The sequence below is a fragment of the Pollachius pollachius genome, assembly GCF_949987615.1.
Source record: "Pollachius pollachius genome assembly, chromosome: 4".
Classification (NCBI taxonomy): Eukaryota; Metazoa; Chordata; class Actinopteri; order Gadiformes; family Gadidae; genus Pollachius; species Pollachius pollachius.
This window is the reverse complement of record NC_136937.1, coordinates 19,140,637-19,161,675: the sequence shown is the minus strand read 5'-3', so window position 1 is coordinate 19,161,675 and position 21,039 is coordinate 19,140,637. Positions and strand designations below refer to the sequence as shown.

General features: G+C 47.1%; 2 protein-coding genes across 2 annotated transcripts in view; both read right to left on the bottom strand.

Annotated features, from left to right (window-relative positions):
- Positions 1–7,559, bottom strand: part of lhfpl2a (LHFPL tetraspan subfamily member 2a) — a 32,550-nt gene extending 24,991 nt beyond the window's left edge. The window contains exon 1 of the mRNA XM_079735153.1: positions 7,416–7,559. The gene's annotated coding sequence lies outside the window, so the exon portion shown is untranslated. The remainder of the gene's footprint in view (positions 1–7,415) is intronic.
- A 4,143-nt stretch (positions 7,560–11,702) lies between these two features.
- On the bottom strand, positions 11,703–20,950 carry arsb (arylsulfatase B). Its single transcript, XM_079735148.1, has 8 exons — positions 20,609–20,950; positions 20,224–20,410; positions 19,818–20,005; positions 18,762–18,969; positions 16,342–16,585; positions 14,955–15,025; positions 12,951–13,076; positions 11,703–12,842 (listed from the first exon to the last, which is right to left on the bottom strand). Exons 1-8 carry the CDS (start codon positions 20,870–20,872, stop codon positions 12,589–12,591), a joined length of 1,542 nt encoding a protein of 513 aa, XP_079591274.1. The 5' UTR covers positions 20,873–20,950; the 3' UTR covers positions 11,703–12,588.
- Between the last annotated feature and the right edge of the window lie 89 nt (positions 20,951–21,039).

Below are 21,039 nucleotides of genomic sequence, written 5' to 3'. Positions count from 1 at the left end.
GGCTCTTTCAGTTTTAATTGTGAAACAAAGCCTTACCCTCTGTCGTTTGTGATTCCTTTTGGTTTTCACTTCATTCGTTCACTTCACACTTGAGCTTTGTCTTTCTGCTTATCTTTGCCATAATACTTCCAGACCATCTCAGAGGAAGACAACCATAAGCACATCCCTGAATCATATTCCTATGTCTCCTTGGTGTATTTATAAAGTGGGCATGACACACAAAGCAGAAGAAGAAAGCGGGAAATCTAGGAACAAAACCAAAACTCAACAGAGAAATAGCCTCTCTCGCTCTCTCTCTCTCTCTCTCTTTCTCTCTCTCTCTCTCTCTCTCTCTCTCACACACTCTCTCCCCCCTCTATCAACATGTATGTAGCTATGAGGCAGCGAGAGGAAGTTGTTTTGGGATGGTGGTAGGGTTTCAACACGTGAGCAGAATGCCAGCACTTTGATGGTCGCCACGTAAAGAGCCAATAGACTATTGTTGTACAGGAAGCCACTGTGACAGCAACAAACGGCCTCACACAATGGAGGCTTCACCGCGCTGGAAGAACACAAAGAGGGAAGATGCAGTGTTTGAAGTGGAGCTGAAAAAGCCTCCGTTTGTTAAAACAGCAACTGTGTCGCTAGAACAGAGCTCTAGCAGATGCTTGCTAGAACAGAGCTATAGCTAGCATGAGTGGGTAGGGTTGGGCTAAGCTGTCGCTATTGGTGAGAAGTAAGCCTTGTAGTTGATGGTATAGTTCAAGGTATATTCTTACTTGGAGTAACAAAACAATTGGGAGGACAGAAACCTACCCTGTGAAAATGTCTTCATCCAATGTATGATTCATATTGTAATAGGCCAACCCTATTCTCTCTCTAACCGCCCATCTTGCGGTGCTTCTCCAGGCCATAACTGGTCTTACATCGATAGACCCCTGTGATACATTTATCCCATGTACAACAGACACACAACATACAACAGAGAATCTGTCTGAATACAGAAAGGTCAAGGTAGGAGGGTGCAGGATGTGTGCAATCAAATGTGTGTCTATTTGAGCATGTGTGTGTGTTTCTATGTGAGCGTGTCGGTATGTGTATCGATGTTAGTGTGTGTGTTTGTGAGTGTGTGTGTGTGTCTATGTGAGCGTGTGTGTGTCTTTGTGAGCGTGTGTGTGTGTGTGTGTCTTTGTGAGCGTGTGTGTGTGTGTGTGTGTGTGTGTGTGTGTGTCTATGTGAGAGTGTGTGTGTGTGTGTATGTGATCCTCACTGACCCCAGGGGGATCTACAGCCCTGGTCCAGCAGGGCTGAAGACAGACAGACAGACAAACAGACCATGGATGGGAGGCTGCGCTACATGGGAAGCACAATACAGGAACTACTTGGTGCTTAATGGCTCTCCCCCACCACCTTTAGTGTGTGTGTGTGTGTGTGTGTGTGTGTGTGTGTGTGTGTGCCTGCTTCCCCTTCACTTGGATGGAATAATGTTACTACACCTGTGGGACTATATATAGACACAAGCTTTTTCACACACACACACGCACACACACACACACGCACACGCACACACACACACACACACACACACACACACACACACACACACACACACACCTGGATGGGCCCAGGAGAGATTTAATGAATGGGTTGGCTCACACAGCTGCATACTTTACACACACACACACACACACACACACATACACACACACACACACACACACACACACACACACACACATACACACGCACACAAAAACACATGCACACACAGGAACATGGAATGAGCTCATCTCCATTGTGTCCCACAGAGGAGCAGCTAAGTGCTGCCTAGCAGCCATTACCAAATATTATGACGTACAGCTTTTGCAATGTCATCATCTGTGGACAGTTACATTCAAGCAGAGTTCAATGGATGCAATTAAAGAATACACAGACAGTCAGACAGACAGATACAGCGAGAGAGAGAGACAGAGAGACAGAGAGAGACAAACAGACAGAGATGAATAGATAGACAGGTGGATGGTTGTCGTCGTACTAAAAACCAAGCTCAGTCAACAGCTCTATGGGGCCGCAAGTGTCAAAGCGCGCGCCAAAAAGAGACAAGGAAAGTACAGAGGAACACACTGCAGAGGATACAGGCTATAGTTTGGGTTTCTCTGGGGCACTCCTGCTCGCAGAGAGCGGTGTGTGTCGTGATAATGACCGGTGTATCAAAACCCTCTCAATCTCAACAAAAACAGGGTTGCTGTGGTGACCAGTATCCCAAACTCCAGGACGTTGAGTCTCTCTCTCCTCTGCATCTCTCTGTGTGAGCGTAAAGCTCGCCCATTCAGCTGAAGCCTTTATAAGGAGAAGGCCAGAATAATTTCTGGTTTTATTGGTTGTGTTTTATGGCGGTTTCTGTGCGGTTCAGTCTGTCTAGCAAACCGCAGGTAAAGCCCTACGTTGAGTCAAGCAGACTGCTCTTTCGCCCAAAAAGCAGGCACTTAAAACTCCCTGCACTTTGGTGCGTCTTTGATTTGAGTTCAACAAATATCTATTCAGACTTTATAAGCAACATCAACCATGTTGGTCCAGTGTTGGTCTAGTGGTGGCAGGTGTGTACGATTCACAACGATATATTCACGCAAATCCTGCATTTATATAAAGCAGGTTTACACACACACACACACACAGACACAGACACACACACACACAAACACACACAGACACACAGATTTGCATACCCTTATCTCCATTCACACAATCAGTGGCTATTGTTAACCCCAAGGGGACCAAGCATTAGCATACAGCTGCAGTCCGAGGGCCCTCACTGCACCTCTACGATCGATACCTCAGCCTGGAAGCCTGTCTGCTGTGTGTCTCGTTAAGGAGAGATATAGCCCTCCTAACTCCAACAAGCTTCACGCATGCACTTTAGAGGCAGGACTAATTAGGAAAAGGAGATCCAATCTGAAGAGAGGGTTCAAGTGGTTTCAACTCGCTGAAACCACTGAGCAAAAAAGAGTGTTACACATACAGAGCATTACACATACAGAAAACGACACATACAGAGTGTTACACATACAGAGTGTTTCACATACATAATGTAACACATTGATACTGTTACACGTACAGAATGTTACACATATGCAGAAAGTAGCACATTAAGAATGTTGCAAATGAAGAATGTTTCCCATATTGACTGTCACACATAAACATGCTGATCCTTTAAATTGTACTCAGAAGTCCAGCTGAGGAAGCCTGCTGCTCCACACATTGTCCTCAAAGCCTCCAGTCTGTCCACAACAAACCAATGGACAGCCCCTCTATTGATAGGGAGCTAGTGGGTGGTGCTGGGGGAGAGAGAGAGAGAGAGAGAGAGAGAGAGAGAGAGAGAGAGAGAGAGAGAGAGAGAGAGAGAGAGAGAGAGAGAGAGAGAGAGAGAGAGAGAGAGAGCAGTGGGGGGGAGGGGGGGGGGGGGGGGTGTAAGTCTTTGTTATTGGGCAGACCCGCCCTGCTGTTTTTCCCAGTAAACAGCATGCTGGAAAAGTGCTGGAGGGAAATGTACCCCACCACCACCTCCACCTCCAGCTCCATCAGAAACGCCATTACCTCCTCCACAACCTCCACAATCTCCACCACCAACTCCATCCCCACCAACTTAAGCACCAACACCACCACCCCATCACCATAACCACCTCCCCCACAGCCTCCATCCCCTCCTCCGTAACCTCAACCACCTCCACCCCCTCGACTGACACCACCTACACCATCTCCTTCACTGACACCACCTCCATGACCACCACCACCACCACCCCCCTCACAGCCTCCTCCACACCTCAACAACCATCGGCTCCACCCCCTCTACAATCACCTTCTCCAACACCTCCACCTCTCCGCAAGGGCCCCAGGAGTAGTTCATCTCCCTCCCTGAGCTTAGCAGCGAGGGGTGGAGGTAGGGGGAACAGCGGTCAGAGGATGAAGAGAAAGAATGTTTCGGGTGGGGCAAAAAGAGAGCGACTAGGGCGGTACACACACACAGCCACATGAAAAGAAGGTAATGGGAGAGAGAGAGAGAGAGAGAGAGAGAGAGGGAGGGAGAGAGAGAGAGAGAGAGGGAGGGAAGGAGAGGGCGAGCATGGTGATTAGCCCTAGTGCCGGGGCTAATCTGATCAGTCTGCATGACTGCTGCCACTATAGTGGGAGTCCGTGTAGAGGAAGAGAGACATAGACATAAACAAGGACAAAGACAAAAGAGAGAGAATAACAACGAGAGAGAGGAGGTGGAGGAGAGACGGACAAGGATAGTGGAAGAAAGAGAGAAAGAAAGAAGGAAAGGAGAGTTCCACATCTAGGTGTCTTCGGAGGGCCCGATTTATCAGAGATTACTGTTGGATTCAACCATACAGCTGATGTAGCCACACTACTAACCGATCGACATGGCGAAACTTTGGTACTATCACAAAGTCGGATTAGAAATACTGACATACACCTTTAAGAAATTCCAATTTTGTAAACCCCCATGTACCAAATTCAGCTCAAACCAACACACATACTAACCCTAATACATACAAAGACGCACCCACACACATACAAACACACACACACAAACACACACACGCACACACAAATACACAAAAACAACCAAACACACACACACACACAATAACACACACATATACAAACACAAATCCACACACACACACACACACACACACACACACACACACACACACACACACACACACACACACACACACACACGCACACTCATATAAATGCAGGTTAATACAAAAAAGGTGCACATGACAAACAAAGCAGAAGAAAGTGAGAAATCTGAGAAGAACAATAGGAAAACACAACAGACAGACAAAGCTTCTCTCCCTCTAACTCCCTCTCTCTCTCTCTCTCCCTCCCTCTCCCTCCCTCCCGTCTCCACCGGGGTCGGTTTTCCACTGTGCTCTGCAGTCTCTGCTGGGAGAAAGAATTTTCCAGAGCCAGCGAAGCAGCCCATCTCTGGTGTAGTCTGGTGTGTGGGTCGTGGAGAAGAAGGAATGGGAAGATGGCTGATTCTGATCAATCAGAGCCCAGAGGTCCTCAGAGCCCTTCTGAAAGACTCAGTTCTGAGTTCCTCCTGCGTCTCACCTCAGGCCCCCATGCATGGAGGCCGGCTAGAATAACACGACTTTCTAATCCCTCTATTGGCCTTTTAAGAAAAGGTTGGTTTATAGGTCCCCGGCACTGAGGGACAACACAGTCCTATAGTACGGCCTCTTTAATCCTCTGTCCCTCTTCACTCTCGTGTCCACAGAGACACACCAAGACAATAAAAACATTTAAATCCAAAGGAATAGAAGTCATCCGTAGAAGATCCAAACAGATCATTGTGTCTTTAATAAATAAAAACACAGCACAACAGAGTGAATGAGTTCCAGGCAGACCAGCGTCAGCAGCCAGCTACAGGCATGGGGGCTCCAGGGACAAACTGTGTACCAGATGTTGAGCCCGAGACTGTCTGAACGCTACGGGTTGACCTCTGACCCTGAAGGGCAGTCTTTCAATTAGCAGATTTCACTGCGCCGCGACGCCCCGTGCAGATCACCTAGGGGCAGGGCTCGGGTTCCGGTGACATCCGATAGTCCAGGGGTACACTTACAGTCCCACCAAACCTTCACTCTGGCAGAAAGGCCTCCCGTGTTTATACTGACTTTTTATTTCTAGCGGGCAATGGCTGTCAGATCCACCTTGTGAGTTGAATGTGTGTATTTGTAACAAAATGTACCTTGAAGATTGATCACTTTAAGGGAATTTGTCAGAAATGCCACAGCCATCTGTCAGATGATGGTGAGTGAAATGCCGGCCACCACTAGACCAGTTCGATTTTAGTTTACGCCTTCCTCATTTCTGACCAATCAGGCCATCCCTTTATCCAGAGGAATCCATCTTGCCTTTCAATCACAGGTGCGTGAAATGCAACACCTCTCATTGGTGGAGAAACGTAGGGAGGGAGGGAGGGAGGGAGGGAGGAGACATTGTTAAGGGTGGCTTATTTTAAAAATGTTTCTCTATTCTCTGCTCTCTCTTTGCAATTCTCAGATCTTAACAGAATCGTTCAATAAAAGTCTGGACGTTATGTCATATGTCTGCATTATATTCTGTATCATATCATATATTATATGGGTCATATTCCATATGCTATATCCTATATGTTACAATGTCATTGAACAGATGCTATGTGCATTACCATATGCTGTATGCCATATGCAATGTGTTATGTTACAGACGTTGCAGTGCTACGAGAACCTATCAGGGAATCAGATGGTATGTTGTAAGTCGTTATGAGAAATAGCAAATGCAGCAATCTGCAGTAATCTAGTAATATCTTTCCATTCAGTTTCATTTAGTCAAGGGAAGAAAGAATTCCAAAACATTAGGGAACTTTTCCCAAGTCTGCCAGCATAGAAAACCCCCATGACCTTTTTTGATTTTTTTGTGGCCAAGGCTGAACTGAGAAGCTCTCGGCAGGCTTTACTGTATAATGTATGAATTTACTCCAGAGTCTTTGATAGACCAAACACCACAGGGACCGCGTTACTGGGCTGCTACAACATCTTAGACCAATCCACTAAGTGGTTACACTCACTCTCTCTCTCTCTCTCTCTCTCTCTCTCTCTCTCTCTCTCTCTCTCGCTCTCTCTCTCTCTCTCTCTCTCTCTCTCTCTCTCTCTCTCTCTGCCAAGCGTCAATTAAAAGAGTAATAGGTAACAGTTGTGTGTATGTTGGAGACACAGAAGGAGATGAAAAGAAACAGCTTTTAAAAATTAAGAGTACTTAAATGACGCGTTTGTTAATATCACTTATTGACCATAAATGTCGTCAATTCCATGTTGCTGGAAGTACACGCACACATACACGCGCACACGCGCACACACACACACATACACTCTCACACACACACATACACACACGCACACACACACGAACACACACACACACACGCGCGCGCGCGCACTAACCCTAACCCCATATGAATAGCAGACAATGAATGAAGACCCCGCAGAACGTGGACTAACAACGTGGACGAACCCAACTTTGACTTGTCTGAGCACATGCGATTATATGAATGGCAAAGAAAATAGATTATAGTTTGTGGTTATATGTTACAACAATGACAACAATTGTTGATACATATAAAACACGTTTATTACGAATGACTTCACAAAGAGAAAAAAATCACGGCAAGACTTTGGCAGCAGCGTCTGTCTGGTGGGCTTCCCTGCTGCCACGAGTCTCCCTGAGAGACGAGCTGCTCCAGCCACAGCGAAACACAACTCAATCCTGCTCATGGACTACTGCACTAACAATATACTTAACACCAGCCCGTCGACCCGCAGGCTCCTATAGTTACACTGACGGTCATTCGATTCGGGTACGGGCGGGTATGGAGAACTTACGTCTGGTCTGGTCGGGTTAGTTGGGTGTGGGCTGCAGAAGGTTCAGCAACGCTTCAGTCCCGATAAAAAAAAGCATTTGAAGAAGATGTGGAGTCCAATTCTGGTTATTTTTGCTCCGAATGTCCTCATTCCCCGTGTTGTCCCTCACCACGGACGAGTGGCTGGTGGAGTCTGTCTACCAGACTTCATCTGGGATGGGTGTGACGTCACCCCTGCTCCCTCCCCCAACCGCTGCCTCTTCCCCACTCAACTGGAATGGTGTTAGAAATGGCCCTACACAATGTGTTGTGTTGTGTTGTGGTTTACAGTATGTGTGCAATGCATTGACCACACAGTTTAAATATATACAATTCTCACTTTTGAGATATGGCTTAATTATTAGCCTTACAAAACAATAGCTCATTTTAAAACCATTTGCTTGTATAAATTAATGGATTAATTTACCTTCAATACTTGTACTGTACTGTACTATCCAATATTAATAATGCATGATTATTGTAGATAGTCCTGTCATAAATACCGATATATCATTGATTTAATTCTTAAGTGTGAATTAAATTCAGGTCAACAGTGAAGATCTCAGGACCCAATAGTTATCACCTTATGTATGGTCAACTCTCATAATCTATAAATCAATGAGTATTGCCCAAAAAAAACCAATACATTCCTATCTGTTTATCTATATAACTACCAATAACATAATGATAAACCCCAAAATACATCAACAAAAGGAAAAAAAACATTAATTTGGAAAGATATTGCATTTTTAAATATGAGGGCCGCAGCAGGTTTCAAAGTGTGATAAATCGGAACTAAAGCCTCAGCACACACGTTAACGCTCAGTCTAGCAGAATACCAGGCTCCATCTTCTTCTGAGTCCTATTTTTATGGGTTGACAGCTGAAGGCCCGGGGTGGAGGACAGCTCCATCCCCGCTCTCACATTCTCAAGGCACACTAAACTATTTAGGTCCGGCCCACGAAGAGGTCTAACATTATTCAAACGTGCCATGCATGCTTGCCATCTGCTATTCATGCAGGCCGGTCTTTATTGAAAAGTAGAATCTGAATCGGGGTTGTTGGGTTGTGTTTGGTGTCCATTCATAAAGACTTTGTTCCGATGGCGACTGCCGAACACTAAACTAGCCCCCCAAACAAAAAGCTTTGTGAATGTATTTGTCCTTGCCTTTGTGTGGCAAGAGGTTGATGAATGGACTATTTTGAGTCTATTGTGAGTCAGGGGGTAACAACTGGTGCCAGGACCCCTGTGGTGATCAACTTATCTGTGCTCTTTGGTTTTATCATATTAGCTGTTTCTTGTTTGGTTTTTCAACTAAACAACAGTCTGGGTATTCAGTGGTCAAAACAGCCAAGATTGGATCCATTAAATTCCTGTGGTCACAGTGGTACACTGAATGCCCAGACTTGTGACGGCCACCTGTGATCAGCTAGTCGGGAAACCATGAATGATACCTGCATCTTATCATCTTGGAAAAATCCTATTCTACAACAAGACATTATAAGTAATCTTTTTCTAATAATAAAGTTAGCATAACAACTAAAAGTAACTTTGTTTTCTACTCTTGGTGCAAACTTTAGCCTTTAAACCATGAACACACATACGCACACACACAAACACACACACACACACACACACACACACACACACACACACACACACACACACACACACACACACACACACACACTAATACCATAATTATGCATTAAGCCAACATAGGCATTTTCAAATGTTCTGTTTTGTAGCTAAAATGTGCTGTTAGTTTGCTCCAAAAAGACATGGCATAAAGCATGTCTACTCCTGAGTGGAAGGTAGGCTTTTGGCCTCCATATTAGCATGTGTTTACTTAAGATTGAACCTACAAAACAAGATCACTTGGCACATTTTCAGTTTCTTCAATAACCGGACACTAGATGTTTACTCTGAACCACAAAAGCTTGTGTTGTTCTCTCTGTAGCATTGTGAACTCTACGACATTGTCCAATTTTTGGGTTTAGCTTACTGGGATGAACCACCAAAAAGATGATCACAATATAAATAAAGTTTCACTCGAAAGGCCCTTATAAATAGACTAATATTGTAACTCTATAACTATCAACTCTGACGCTGATAGAGATAGGCCTGAATGTTTTTAGTGTATCAAAGTTCATACAAAGTAGAATGATCATTATTTTGCATGTATTTCATTCTTGCATACTGTGACGATGAGCTTGTTGATTGTCGCACTTTGAAGCCTTCGGGGTCACCTTCACCAGACTGCCCTGCACTGAGACCGCAATCTTTTCACAGACAGAACACAGACACAGACTCAATCCTGTTTGGAATTTCATTCCCGGTCTGACTTCAGAGATCAGCTACCTTGAAGATGTTGCAAAAAAAGAAGCAAGGATGACGCATGCACACACACCCACACACACACACACACACACACACACACACACAATCTTCCATAACCCTCGAACTGTAAATGTAGAAGTCTTCCTCGTCATATGTCTGGGCCGGTATTCAGAGAGCAGAAGGGGCTGAAACGCCCACTCAAAGCAGTGTCACACACACCAGAGAGGAAGACTGTACCTCACAGAGAGGGTCAGCTCATCAGGCAAAGAAGAAGTGTGAAAGACCCAAAAGAAGCCCTCTGTCAGGAGCATGAGGACAGAGGAGAGGGACACCACCACTCTGGTATAAACACACTCACACCTTCAAACTCCCCCTGCACTGCAACCGTGGATTGGAGGAACGCTGCAGGATGAATTGCGTTCAGATGATGAAGACACAATCATACTGCACTGTTTTTAAAAATACACTCAAAACATCAAATAGAAAATAGAAATGATTGAAATGCTACCATATTGAAATGCTAAATGATGCTAAGAATGAATGCTATGAGAGGAAACAAAGGAACTACAGTAATAACAGTAGTACTGTATGTCTTCAGCAATGCAGAGGGCCTTAACAACCTTTGACCTTTGTGAAGTCCTTGGCAGAGCCTAGCTTGAGACTAACGACGTGGCGGCATTGTGATCTATGGTTTCTCAGCTACATTCTTCTCTTCTCTCTCTCTAGGTCGTCCTCGCTGGCTAGTTCGCCAGTGCTTTCTGCTCCCACGTCTTTCAGAAGTATGTCCATGTATGTTGGTGTGGGACATCCTCTTGATCGATGCACGTGTGTTGGTTCCCATAGCACCAGCTTGCTTGCTGGAAGCTTTCACAGCCGTACAGTAGAACAGACTCCACGGTTGCGTAAAAGCTGAGCTTGATGTTTCTGGGAGGTTGGATTTCTATACACAGGCCATGCCATTCAGGGCCCTCCAAGCGAGCGCCTTCCTCACGTTCAGGTCTTGCTTTGATGAGTTCACCCATGAGCCCTGGTACTTGAAGTCATTGACTACCTTCAGAGCAATGCCCCCTGTTGTAATTAGCGGTGGATGGCCCGGGAGGATTTTGTAGGTGATTACCTTGGTTTTCTTGGCATTTAGCCTAAGACCAACCTTGGCACATTCCGTCTCCACTCTGGTCAAGACCTCCTGTGCCTGCTCTACACGATCCGATATCTCCCACTCCTCTAATTGGGAGGAGTGTCTTCTGGGGTTGGAAAGCATAGTCTAGGTGTTCACAGCAGAGAAAAGGGACCCTGCATACTATACCATCACAATAACACCACGAGGAAAGATTGAGGAGATTCCTCATCAAGTACATTTGCCATTATATGCGCTCTCGTTGTTGCCCATGAACAAATTTCTGTTTACCTTAGTCAATCAGTTCACCTCTGGATGTCAAAGATCACAGGCCACATTAGGTCCCGGTCACCCACTCTCAGCAGGGAGGCATTTCCTGTGGTTGTCAACACATTGGCGACAGGGGAGAGGGGAGAGGGGGTCAAACGGCAAAAACCAAAGGTCAGAAAGGTCTTAGATCAGCAGCGGTCAAACCTCTGTGATGAGGCATTCAGGTCCAATAGCGCTGGAATGTCTGACAGACACAAAGGCTTTGTAGAAGAATGCTGGAGAAATAAAAAACTAAAATAGCACCAAAAGCACAAGAATCGGCAGGGAAACAGAGAGGGGACTTTGCCGAGAAATGGCCAACTTTTATTCAAGCATTTAATATATCCATAACACGCTTGTAACAATGGAAATCTAGGAAAAATACAATTTTGGAAGAAATCAAAAGGCTTTTAATTTGTATTAATCAAGCGCTAGGAGCTGGTGTTCCTAACAAAGATGGAGTCCACACACGATTAAAAGGGTTTGATAAAAAGTAATTTATTAAGCCAAAGTAACCAATATGATTAGACTGTTGAATTTATGAGGACATTTATCAGAATAAGAAATATAATTTCCAATTGATTGCATTTGGTTTATCCAAAACCATAAAACAATCCAATAAAGCACACATTGTAAAACACACAATATGAATACAAAACGTTTTCTGTGTTTACTGTTAAGGGTTAGGGTAACCTTAAGAGAACAATTATCTGAAAGTGTATAGAAAATATGAACAACAATATGAAGATGATTGTCCCTCCGTTTGAAAGCTCATAACATCCTCAAGCCACCAAGCAAGAATTCAATGTAATCTTGTTTCAAAACCCTCACAACCCATCCTAGTATATATCTATATATATAGATATATATATATGTGTGTGTGTTGTGTTCACCAATCACACATAACAGATCTCGGCCGCCAGTAACATGAGGAAAGTGAGGCGCGTGCAGCAGACTTCAGCTTGTCTGTCTTCAGATGTTCCTCTAAAGTCTGATCAATGAGCCCAGGGGGGCTGAGGCCTCACCCCTCTAGGCCCTCTAGGCCCAGGGGGGCTGAGGCCCAGCCCTCTTGGCCCTCTAGGCCCAGTGGGGCTGAGGCCTCACCCCTCTAGGCCCTGTAGGCCCAGGGGGGCTCAGGCCTCGCCCTCTAGGCCCTCTAGGCCCAGTGGGGTTCAGGCCTCGCCCTCTAGGCCCTCTAGGCCCAGTGGGGCTGAGGCCTAGTCCTCTAGGCCCTGTAGGCCCAGGGGGGCTCAGGCCTCGCCCTCTAGGCCCTCTAGGCCCAGTGGGGTTCAGGCCTCGCCCTCTAGGCCCTCTAGGCCCAGTGGGGCTGAGGCCTAGTCCTCTAGGCACTCTAGGCCCTCTAGGCCCAGGGAGGCTGGAGCCTCCCCCTCTAGGCCCAGGGGCCCCAGGCACCGGTGGGCCCCGGGTCACAGCGGGGGTCCGCCTCCGGGAACACGATGGGCAGAGCCGTTTTCTGGTGGTGGTTGAGCCGACGGAGGAGGAACTCCACCACAGAGGGGTGGCTGTCCGACACCTCTGCCCGCTCCTCGGGGTCGCTCTCCACGTCAAACAGCATGACGGGCTTCAGGGCCCCGGCCCTGCTGATGTTGGGGCCTCCGGGCCGAGGGAACCACACAGCACATCCTGGGGGGGGCGATATGAAAATATATATGAAGGAAGAGGTGTGCAGATATATGGGGGCAGGATAAGCTGGCTGCTTGTTTGACCCCAGAGGTCAGAGGTCACACTGACCCGGGTATCCCGTGAGCAGCTTCCAGTTGGAGTAGCGGATGGCTGCGTGGACCGAGATATTGAAGCCCAGAGACGACCAGCGCCGGTCCTCTCTGGGCCTGGAGGACCCCTCACCCCCCCCCGGGCCTTATGGAATGAGAGCGTGAGAGAGTGAGTGAGTGAGATTGTGAGTGTGTGTGGAGAGTGTGAATGAGTGAATGAGAGAATGAATGAGTGCGTGAGAGTGAGTGAATGACAGAGTGAGTGAGATAGTGAGAGAGTGAGTGAGAGAATGAGAGAGTGAATGAGAGAGTCAGAGTGAGAGAGTGAGTGAATGAGAGAGTGAGTGAAATAGAGTGAGTGAGTCACAGAGACATAGACAGAGACAGAGAGAATACATAAGAGATGTTAAAGGGAACCGGGACCAGGATTAAGTGGTTTAAATACAAACCACTTAATGATATATATAAATAAATATATTGATCCGAGACAGAACTTTCATTCTTCCTCCCTTGTCGTGTTTGAGCCAAGTCAGCGAGAAAAAATTTGGGTTGTAAAGGTTCCAACATTGGTAAAAAATAAATAAAAAAGGAATGATATTATGCAAGACTTTTAACCTTGTGGCTGCAGGAATCTATTCTTTTTCACATTGTAGTTCCACTCTGTTCCTTGATCCCTTGTTTTGCATTGTTTTATTCACAGTTATTAGTAAGGGGGGGGGGGGTGGATGGATCTGGGCAGCTGTTTCCTTTGACCACAGAGACAGTTAAAATGTAACAGAGTTGACCTTTTCTGATTGTCCCACAAGTACTTGTGGCGTGTTTGAAAAAGAAACAGAAAACAGAGCCTGTTAATAAAGCGATGGTATGATGAGAGTACATAAAACAAGAGAGTGATAACACAGAGGGACATCAGGATAGATGATGAACACTAAGGGATCGATAATGGAGTTTAGGATCTGACATTTTCTCTATTGAATTGAATGATAGAGGAATCCACTTAGTTAGGAAGAGGAGTGAGAAGAAGAGAAGAGATGAGGAGAGGAGCGGAGAGATGAGATGGAATAAGGAGGAGGAGGAGAAGGAGGGAGAAGAGTTAAAGAGATGAGGGGAGGAGGAGGAGGAGGAGGAGGACGAGGAGGGAGAATAGGAAAAGAGATGAGGAGAGGAGGAGTAAGAAGAAGTGAAGAGGAGAGAGGAGGCTGTTGAAAGTGTTTGTAAAGATGTGTTCTTTTTGAGAGGTAACAAGAAGCCAGGAAAATAGAGGGGCGTGAGATACAAACATAAAAACCACGGAAAATAACACACCATACGATAGGGCAGTAAACAAAGAATGAAAGAGCACATTTGGATGGTCAGAATTGTTGTCCCTATGGTGACAGCTGTTGCAAACATAACGATAGCTGGAAACATGGGCTGCCATTGTCCTATAATCAAAGTGAGATCATTGCTGACATTAAACATCAAAAGAAAATCCTTGTTGACATGAGGTGAAAACCCGACATTGTACGATAAATCATCTCAGATGCAGTAGTCTTAATACTCTATAGCAGAGACTCTGGGTGGAGACGGCACAGTCTGGAAACAAGAAACTCCCTGCTTGTTTCCTGTTTTAGCCCACAAAATAAAACTCATTGGGATGGAGCTTACAGAAGGGGATTTTAATATGTCTATTACTACAGTGGCCAGTCCACAAGTGTTGATTTGGAACCGGACAATCCTATACAGTTTACTGCTGCTGGCCAAGTATGACAAGGCACTTACGAGCTTACAGATCCCGCCTCCAGAAACATGATTGGTCAAAACTACTATGAAGCAAAAAACAGTGAAACAGCCCGCTCCCTCAAATCTGAGCTGTTTGCCATCGGGCCGTAGATATTACTCTACAGCCTGAAGTGTGAGACTGCAGCCTTTTTAACCCCAACCTGCTTCTTCATGAAATGCATCTCAGATCTGGATGGCAGCGATTCAAATGCTACGTGCCTGTTCAGGATTCATTTGTAACGTGTTTAAAGATTAAACTCACATGCTCCCATGTCCACAAACAGAGGGTCGATGTTGTGGAGAAGCTCCACCCGGGGTGAGGCACTGCCATGGCTGCAAGACAAACGCAGAATTATAACGGTGAGTGGCAGGAACACGCACACACACACACACACACATGACCTGAGCCTGGACCACTGTGCACCACAGAGAGGGGCGGCACTGCTCCCAACCACCGCAGCGTCCGATAGCACAACACGAACGGCCGCTCCCTCCCCTCCTCTCCCTCCCTCCCTCCAACCGTCCCTTCCCTCCATCCATCCCTCCACCCCTCCCTCCCATGTACCGCGTCCGGTCCCGTCCGGTCCCTCCGTCCGTCCCTCCCTCCCTCCCTCCCTACCGCCCACCCTGCTACCGTCCTGCGGGCCGCGTCCCGTCTCGGTTCAGTCGTCCGAGACGTCTAGATGACAGAGCTCTGGGGGAAATAACTAACTGCCAATTAAAGTGAGAGGCAGGGCCAGTAAAAACAATGGCGGCAGGCGGTTTGAGCCGTTGTCAGGGTCACACTGCGACACGTCACCTCAACCCTGCAGGAATATCACAGTTTAACCAATTAGGGGGACCGGAATTTGTGAGTTGTAGGTTATGCTCTGAAAGTCTGTATGACTGGGTGCCATGTTCCGCTGAAAATATAAAGTCATGCACAGTCACTCTGAATGGGCACTGGTCTGCGGAGCCAAATAAAACTCCTAAAAATTATTTTTACACAAAAAGTTTATCACCGCCAGTAAACCGTAAAGTTGTGCCTTGTGGTATCAACTCAGTCTCAAAGCGTGCCAGTGGGTCTCGGTTATGTCAGCCAAACGGTTCTCTCTCTAAAAGTAGAGAATAGGTAGAGCAGGATGGTAGCCTTCGCTGTGAGAGAACCACACACCAACATTTGTGCTTTATACAATCCAACGGCAAGCCGATTTCTGGGAGAGAGAGCGGAGAGCGAGAGGCGGTCAGAGGAGAGACGGAGGAATATACTTTTTGTGTGAGAATGACCCATGGAATTTCCTTTTCTTTCGGACTCCCAGGGTCTCTGCAACAAAGGCCTTATTGAAGAGAAAGGGCTCTTGTAAGAAGAAGACTGGCTTGGTCTGGGAGAGGAGAAGATACAGAGAAAGAGAGAGTCAGAGATCGACAGGGAGAGAGACAGGGAGAGACAGAGAAAGGAAAGGGTGAGAGAGACACATACAGAAGAGAGGAGAAGAAGAAGGAGCAAAAGAAGTAGAAGAAAAAGGAGAATGAGAAGAAGGAGGGGGGGGGGGGGCGGTGAAGTATAGAAGTGGTGGCCAGGCAGTCCAACAGAGAGTATATAAAGGCCTAAGGCCGCGGGGCCACATGGGGAGTCAGTTTGTCTGTAGCCCTCCGCCCCCCCGGCTCACCTGATGGTCTTCCACACGTTGAAGCCGTCCAGGGGCTTGGTCCCATTCAGCGTCCCCTCCGCCAGGCCCACCAGGGTGGGGAGCCAGTCCGAGACGTGGAGGAGCTCCCGGCTGACGGTCCCGGGTCGCTGCAGCAAAGGGCTGGCCACGAAAGCCACACCCCTGACCCCACCCTCCCACAGCGACACCTTTCTCCCCCGCAGTGGCCAGTTGCTCCCCCCCGAGAGGGTCTGCCCGCCGTTGTCTGGGGGCGGGAGGCACAGGAATGTACCAGGTAAACGTGTTGGCCAATAATGATGCTAAACTCACATTTTTGACAACACTACAAAATGGTGGCACCCTACATAGCGCACTATATAGGGCACAAGTGCACTCATTGGAACAAAGCCCTTGTGTTTTGCTCTACTCATCATCGCCTGACAAATCCCCACAGTCTCAATCACCACAGCATGGGGCCGCTGCCACACCACCAAGTCGCACCGCAGGGAATCCAACTTGGACAAGGGATGACAGCCTGGTTTCTGGTCAGACATGGCTCACAGCTCGCAGAGTTAAATCTTGGTTTCATGGGAGTGAAGCCTCTAGTTCCTTCTGGTCAGTGAGTCATTTAGGTGCCACAGTGCAAACGCTAAGCAGGGTCTGCCTTGTAATCAGCGGTTTCCCCCGTATAGCCTGATTGGTTGAAGAGTTGGAAGCTTTAGATATTCATAGATATTTTGGTACTCTGCTTAGTTTGTCCTTTAAGAGGAATAGTGCGTTCAAAACTTCTTCAAGCTGAGGGTCATTAACTTGGCGGGTATATGGGGGCATTTCATTTGATACTACTGTGATTACACATGTATCAACGTTTTGATGGATGTTGCAGCTGTTAAGACAGTGGGATTAGAGACGGCAGAGTTGTTACAAAAGATTCCCAATCATGAGTCTGCAATCGATGCAGAAATGAGTCCACGTTCTCAGCGCTGGAGAACAGGGTTCAGGCCCAGGCTAGGGGCGGTTCAGTTCAGCTTGTAAGCATTCATTGATATTGTGTGCACTGCGTAGCTTCACAAGTCAACGCAATGTTCCCACACAGATTCTGTCAGTGTACCAACTCTGCTGGCAGGAATGACATCAGCCCATGCAGCGAGGAGAAAGGCAGACATCTTTGTTAACCAGCTTCACACCCCGTCAGCAGAGCTCACAGTGTCTGTCTGGCACATGGCTGGAGACCGGTTGCCGAGAAGCTTCCAGAACAATGAAAACAGGCCACCTAGCAGCGCAGCACCACAGGCATAAAACTCTCCACTTTACTTGCACAGCATTGTTGCTGCCCTCCTAATTACCCTTTAAAACATAAATCTCTTAAAAAATAACGTCATCTTTCCTCCTTCTCCTACCCCTGTTCAAAGGCTCCTACCTACTTCAGATCCAAACTTCTAAAATGGCCCCAGATGTGGAAGTCCGAGTAGCTGCGGAATGAGAAACCAACTGAGAAATGCTTACATAATAGTGTGCGTGTGCTACACTGTGCTGCACTACTTATATGCCTCTCACAAAAGTAAATCTTACACTGGGGTTTTTGCTTCCATATGACCTCCATAAAACATTGTTGTAGGAAGAGACGTTAAAAGAATATTGAGGCTACCGCTGGACGTGCCAGAAGAAAACGAGTGGAAAGGCTGCCCTCTTGTGGTTCCCCACAGTACTGCAGAAGACGGAACGACGCCCCAACGCAGCGGGCACGCACATGTCAGGGTAGCGGATGACAACCAATGATTAAAGATCCCATATCAAACTTTTTTGGGGTTAATAATTGCATTTTGGGGTACTACTAGAAAAGTGCCGAATGTATGTTAGAAATACCAATTATTACCCTCAATCTGTTAATTTCTGCAAAACAAAATTCAGCGTCTTTCAAAAACGTTCTGTTTTGTATCATGTCGCTTTAATGCCCCCATTCCAAGTTCCCAGTTGGCTGTGATTGGTCAGCACGTCACTCTGTTGCGATTGGTCGAACACACTGCAAATTCACATCCTGGAGAATTTGTAAAGATTGTAAACCGAACACCACCAGCTACTGCATAAATAGCTATGTTTGAGGGCGGGAGGCGGGACTTCTGCACTTCAGCAACGCCCGATGCACATTCTCACGTCACACTGTACGGAAGAAATGTTTGAGCACAAACGAGCTGTTTCTTTTCTTTTTCCTTTCTTTTGTTACTTATTGAGGGGCGTTCTCGTTGGGCATGAATAGTCCCCCTCGGCAGGGCCGGCGCTCGGCATAGGCCGCCCTAGGCGATCGCCTAGGGCGGCAAATGTGTTGGGGCGCCCTCTGGTGGCGCCCTTAATTAATTAATTAAAATATACGAAACAAGCGACATGAAACCAAACATGTTTGGAACGGAGAAGGGAGCCCTGCGGCCCAGTCCAAGCAGTACCTGTTGAGAACACCAGGACAGTGTTGTTCCAGAGGCCCGTCTCCCGCAGCGCCGCCGTGATGTTCCCCACCGCCTCGTCCATGGCCGACACCATGCCCGCGTACAGCCGGCGGCAAGGGTCCTCGATGAAGGCATACGGCGCCATGTAGCGGTCGGGGACCTGGAGGGGGGCGTGGACGGCCTGCAGCGCCACGTACAGGAAGGCGGGCTGAGGGGAAGGACATTCACACCACATTTAGGGGATTGCTGACACTTTTATCCAAAGCGACCTACAACCATTCATCCACACATTCACACACCGACGGCGGTGTCAACCACGCAGGGCAACAGCCAGCTCATCAGGAGCCGTCAGGGTGAGGCGTCTTGTTCAGGGACACCTCGACACAGGAGTCGGGGATCTAACCAGCAACCTTCCGGTTCGGAGCCAACCTGCTATACCTCCTGAGCTACTGCCGCCTGACATGACAAGGTGCAAACCATTGAGACATCATCTCACCACCGGGTTTTGTGTTGGCAAGGCAGCTTCCTATGTCCATCCCCTGGCGTTGTCACATTGTGGGCGTGTCCAAACTTGCTGGACAGAGGCGACCTGTCCGTCACACAACCGGAAGGACTCTCCCACTTGTGATGTCACAAATGGATCAATTTACAATGGCTTGTGATGGCCCACTCAAAATAGGCAGCTCTTTATAATGACAGCTGGATTACGCAGCACCCGACGTTTAGATGAGAGGGGTTTGTGTTGAGATATCAACATAGAAAGAAAGAGCATTGTTTGAATAAGCCCATAGGATTTTACATTTGTACAAATTAAGCAGAATTCTATTTTTGAGACTGTGTTTGCAAGATGTTGACCAGTTGATTGAACATTAGGAAACAAGTGGAAACCAAATAATCTCAAAGAGTACAGTAAAGTAGTACAATAAAGTACACAAAAACTACGTAATCGTTTGCAAACAATAATTAGGGAGTAAACTAATTGTACAGCACTGCCCACCACTAGAGGATGCTCGATACCTTCACATACTGTCCATACACACTGTATGAAGGCATTACCTTCCTGGGATCCTGATTGGATATAATCTTGACGACTTTCTCAGTTAGCAGCTCAGTGGAATATTGTCCTTCGTATCCCGTGGCAATCTCTTCCCCATCCCTCAGATCCAGAGCACAGCGGGTGAGCTTGGAGGGGAGGGGGTGGCAGCGCACGTGACTGAAGTAGTCCTCAGAGCCGGTCAGGTAGCCTTGGGGAGGAAAGGTCAAAAGTTCATTCCTGAAGGTTAGGTAGACCCCAAAGTAAAACCTTTTTGGTTGAATTCCGCTTGGGTCCCACGTAGTGTGAACGTTTATGTTATGAATTTACAACCAATATGGAGCCAGGTAAATGCTCTCTGAACTCTATGTTGTGTGTTTCTACGAAAAGGTGTGTGAAACACTGACATAATAAACTGTGTACATCTACCAAAAAAGCTGTCGAAGCCCCGTTGGGTGGGCAGGCAGTCCTTCCTGTACATGCCCAGGTGCCACTTCCCCACCATGTGGGTGTCATAGCCGGCCTGTCTCAGGAGCTGAGGCAGCAGCTTCTCCTCAAGGGGAACACAGTATGGCTGACACGGCCAGATGATCTGGTGCTGCATGCCCGTGTGGATCTGCAGGAGCGAGGAAGGACGGTCTCAAAACAATGCATGTTTCTAGTTGTGTTGTAAATCAATCCATCTTCTCGAAGTCAACTTATTCTGCCCTTTATAAACAGAGCAGCCCCGTAATATTGTGGCATTCCTCTGTGAAAGGGGTATATTGGGACCTCTTGTGGCCGTCCATAGTTACGTCCCCAGGGGTGTACCCACCTGGTATCTCCCGGTCATGAGTTGATTCCTGGAGGGGGTACACAATGGCTGGACATAGTAGTTCTCCAGTCTGACGCCAGCGGCAGAAAGTGCGTCTAGGTTGGGTGTCTTGATCTCTGAGTTGTGATATCCGACATCATTCCATCCGAAGTCATCGGCCAAGATGAACACTATGTTGGGGGGCTGGCTCTCCGCTCTGAATAACGGTATGATGTAAAGGAGTAGCACTACGATACTGGGACGGGTACATTTTCGCACATGCATTTTACTTCCACCGATTTCGTCTACAATAAATTTCTTCTAAACAAGGAGGTCGGTTAGCTGACTGGTTAGTCTTCTGCTTTTCAAATTGTAAACAAGGAAGTGGATTAATGTAGCTCTTTGGTGACTGGAGCCATATCGGTCTGGAAGTAGGCGGTCTGAAAGAAGTG

Bases quoted from the DNA above. Each gene is read 5' to 3' on its own strand.
- arsb (XM_079735148.1), bottom strand. From the start codon at position 20,872: ATGCATGTGCGAAAATGTACCCGTCCCAGTATCGTAGTGCTACTCCTT. The intron at 18,970-19,817 runs GTAATGCCTTCA...CCTTCCCCTCAG, and splicing joins CCAATCAGGATCCCAGGAAG to CCCGCCTTCCTGTACGTGGC. The intron at 13,077-14,954 runs GTGAGTTTAATC...TCATTCCATAAG, and splicing joins GTTTGTGGACATGGGAGCAT to GCCCGGGGGGGGGTGAGGGG.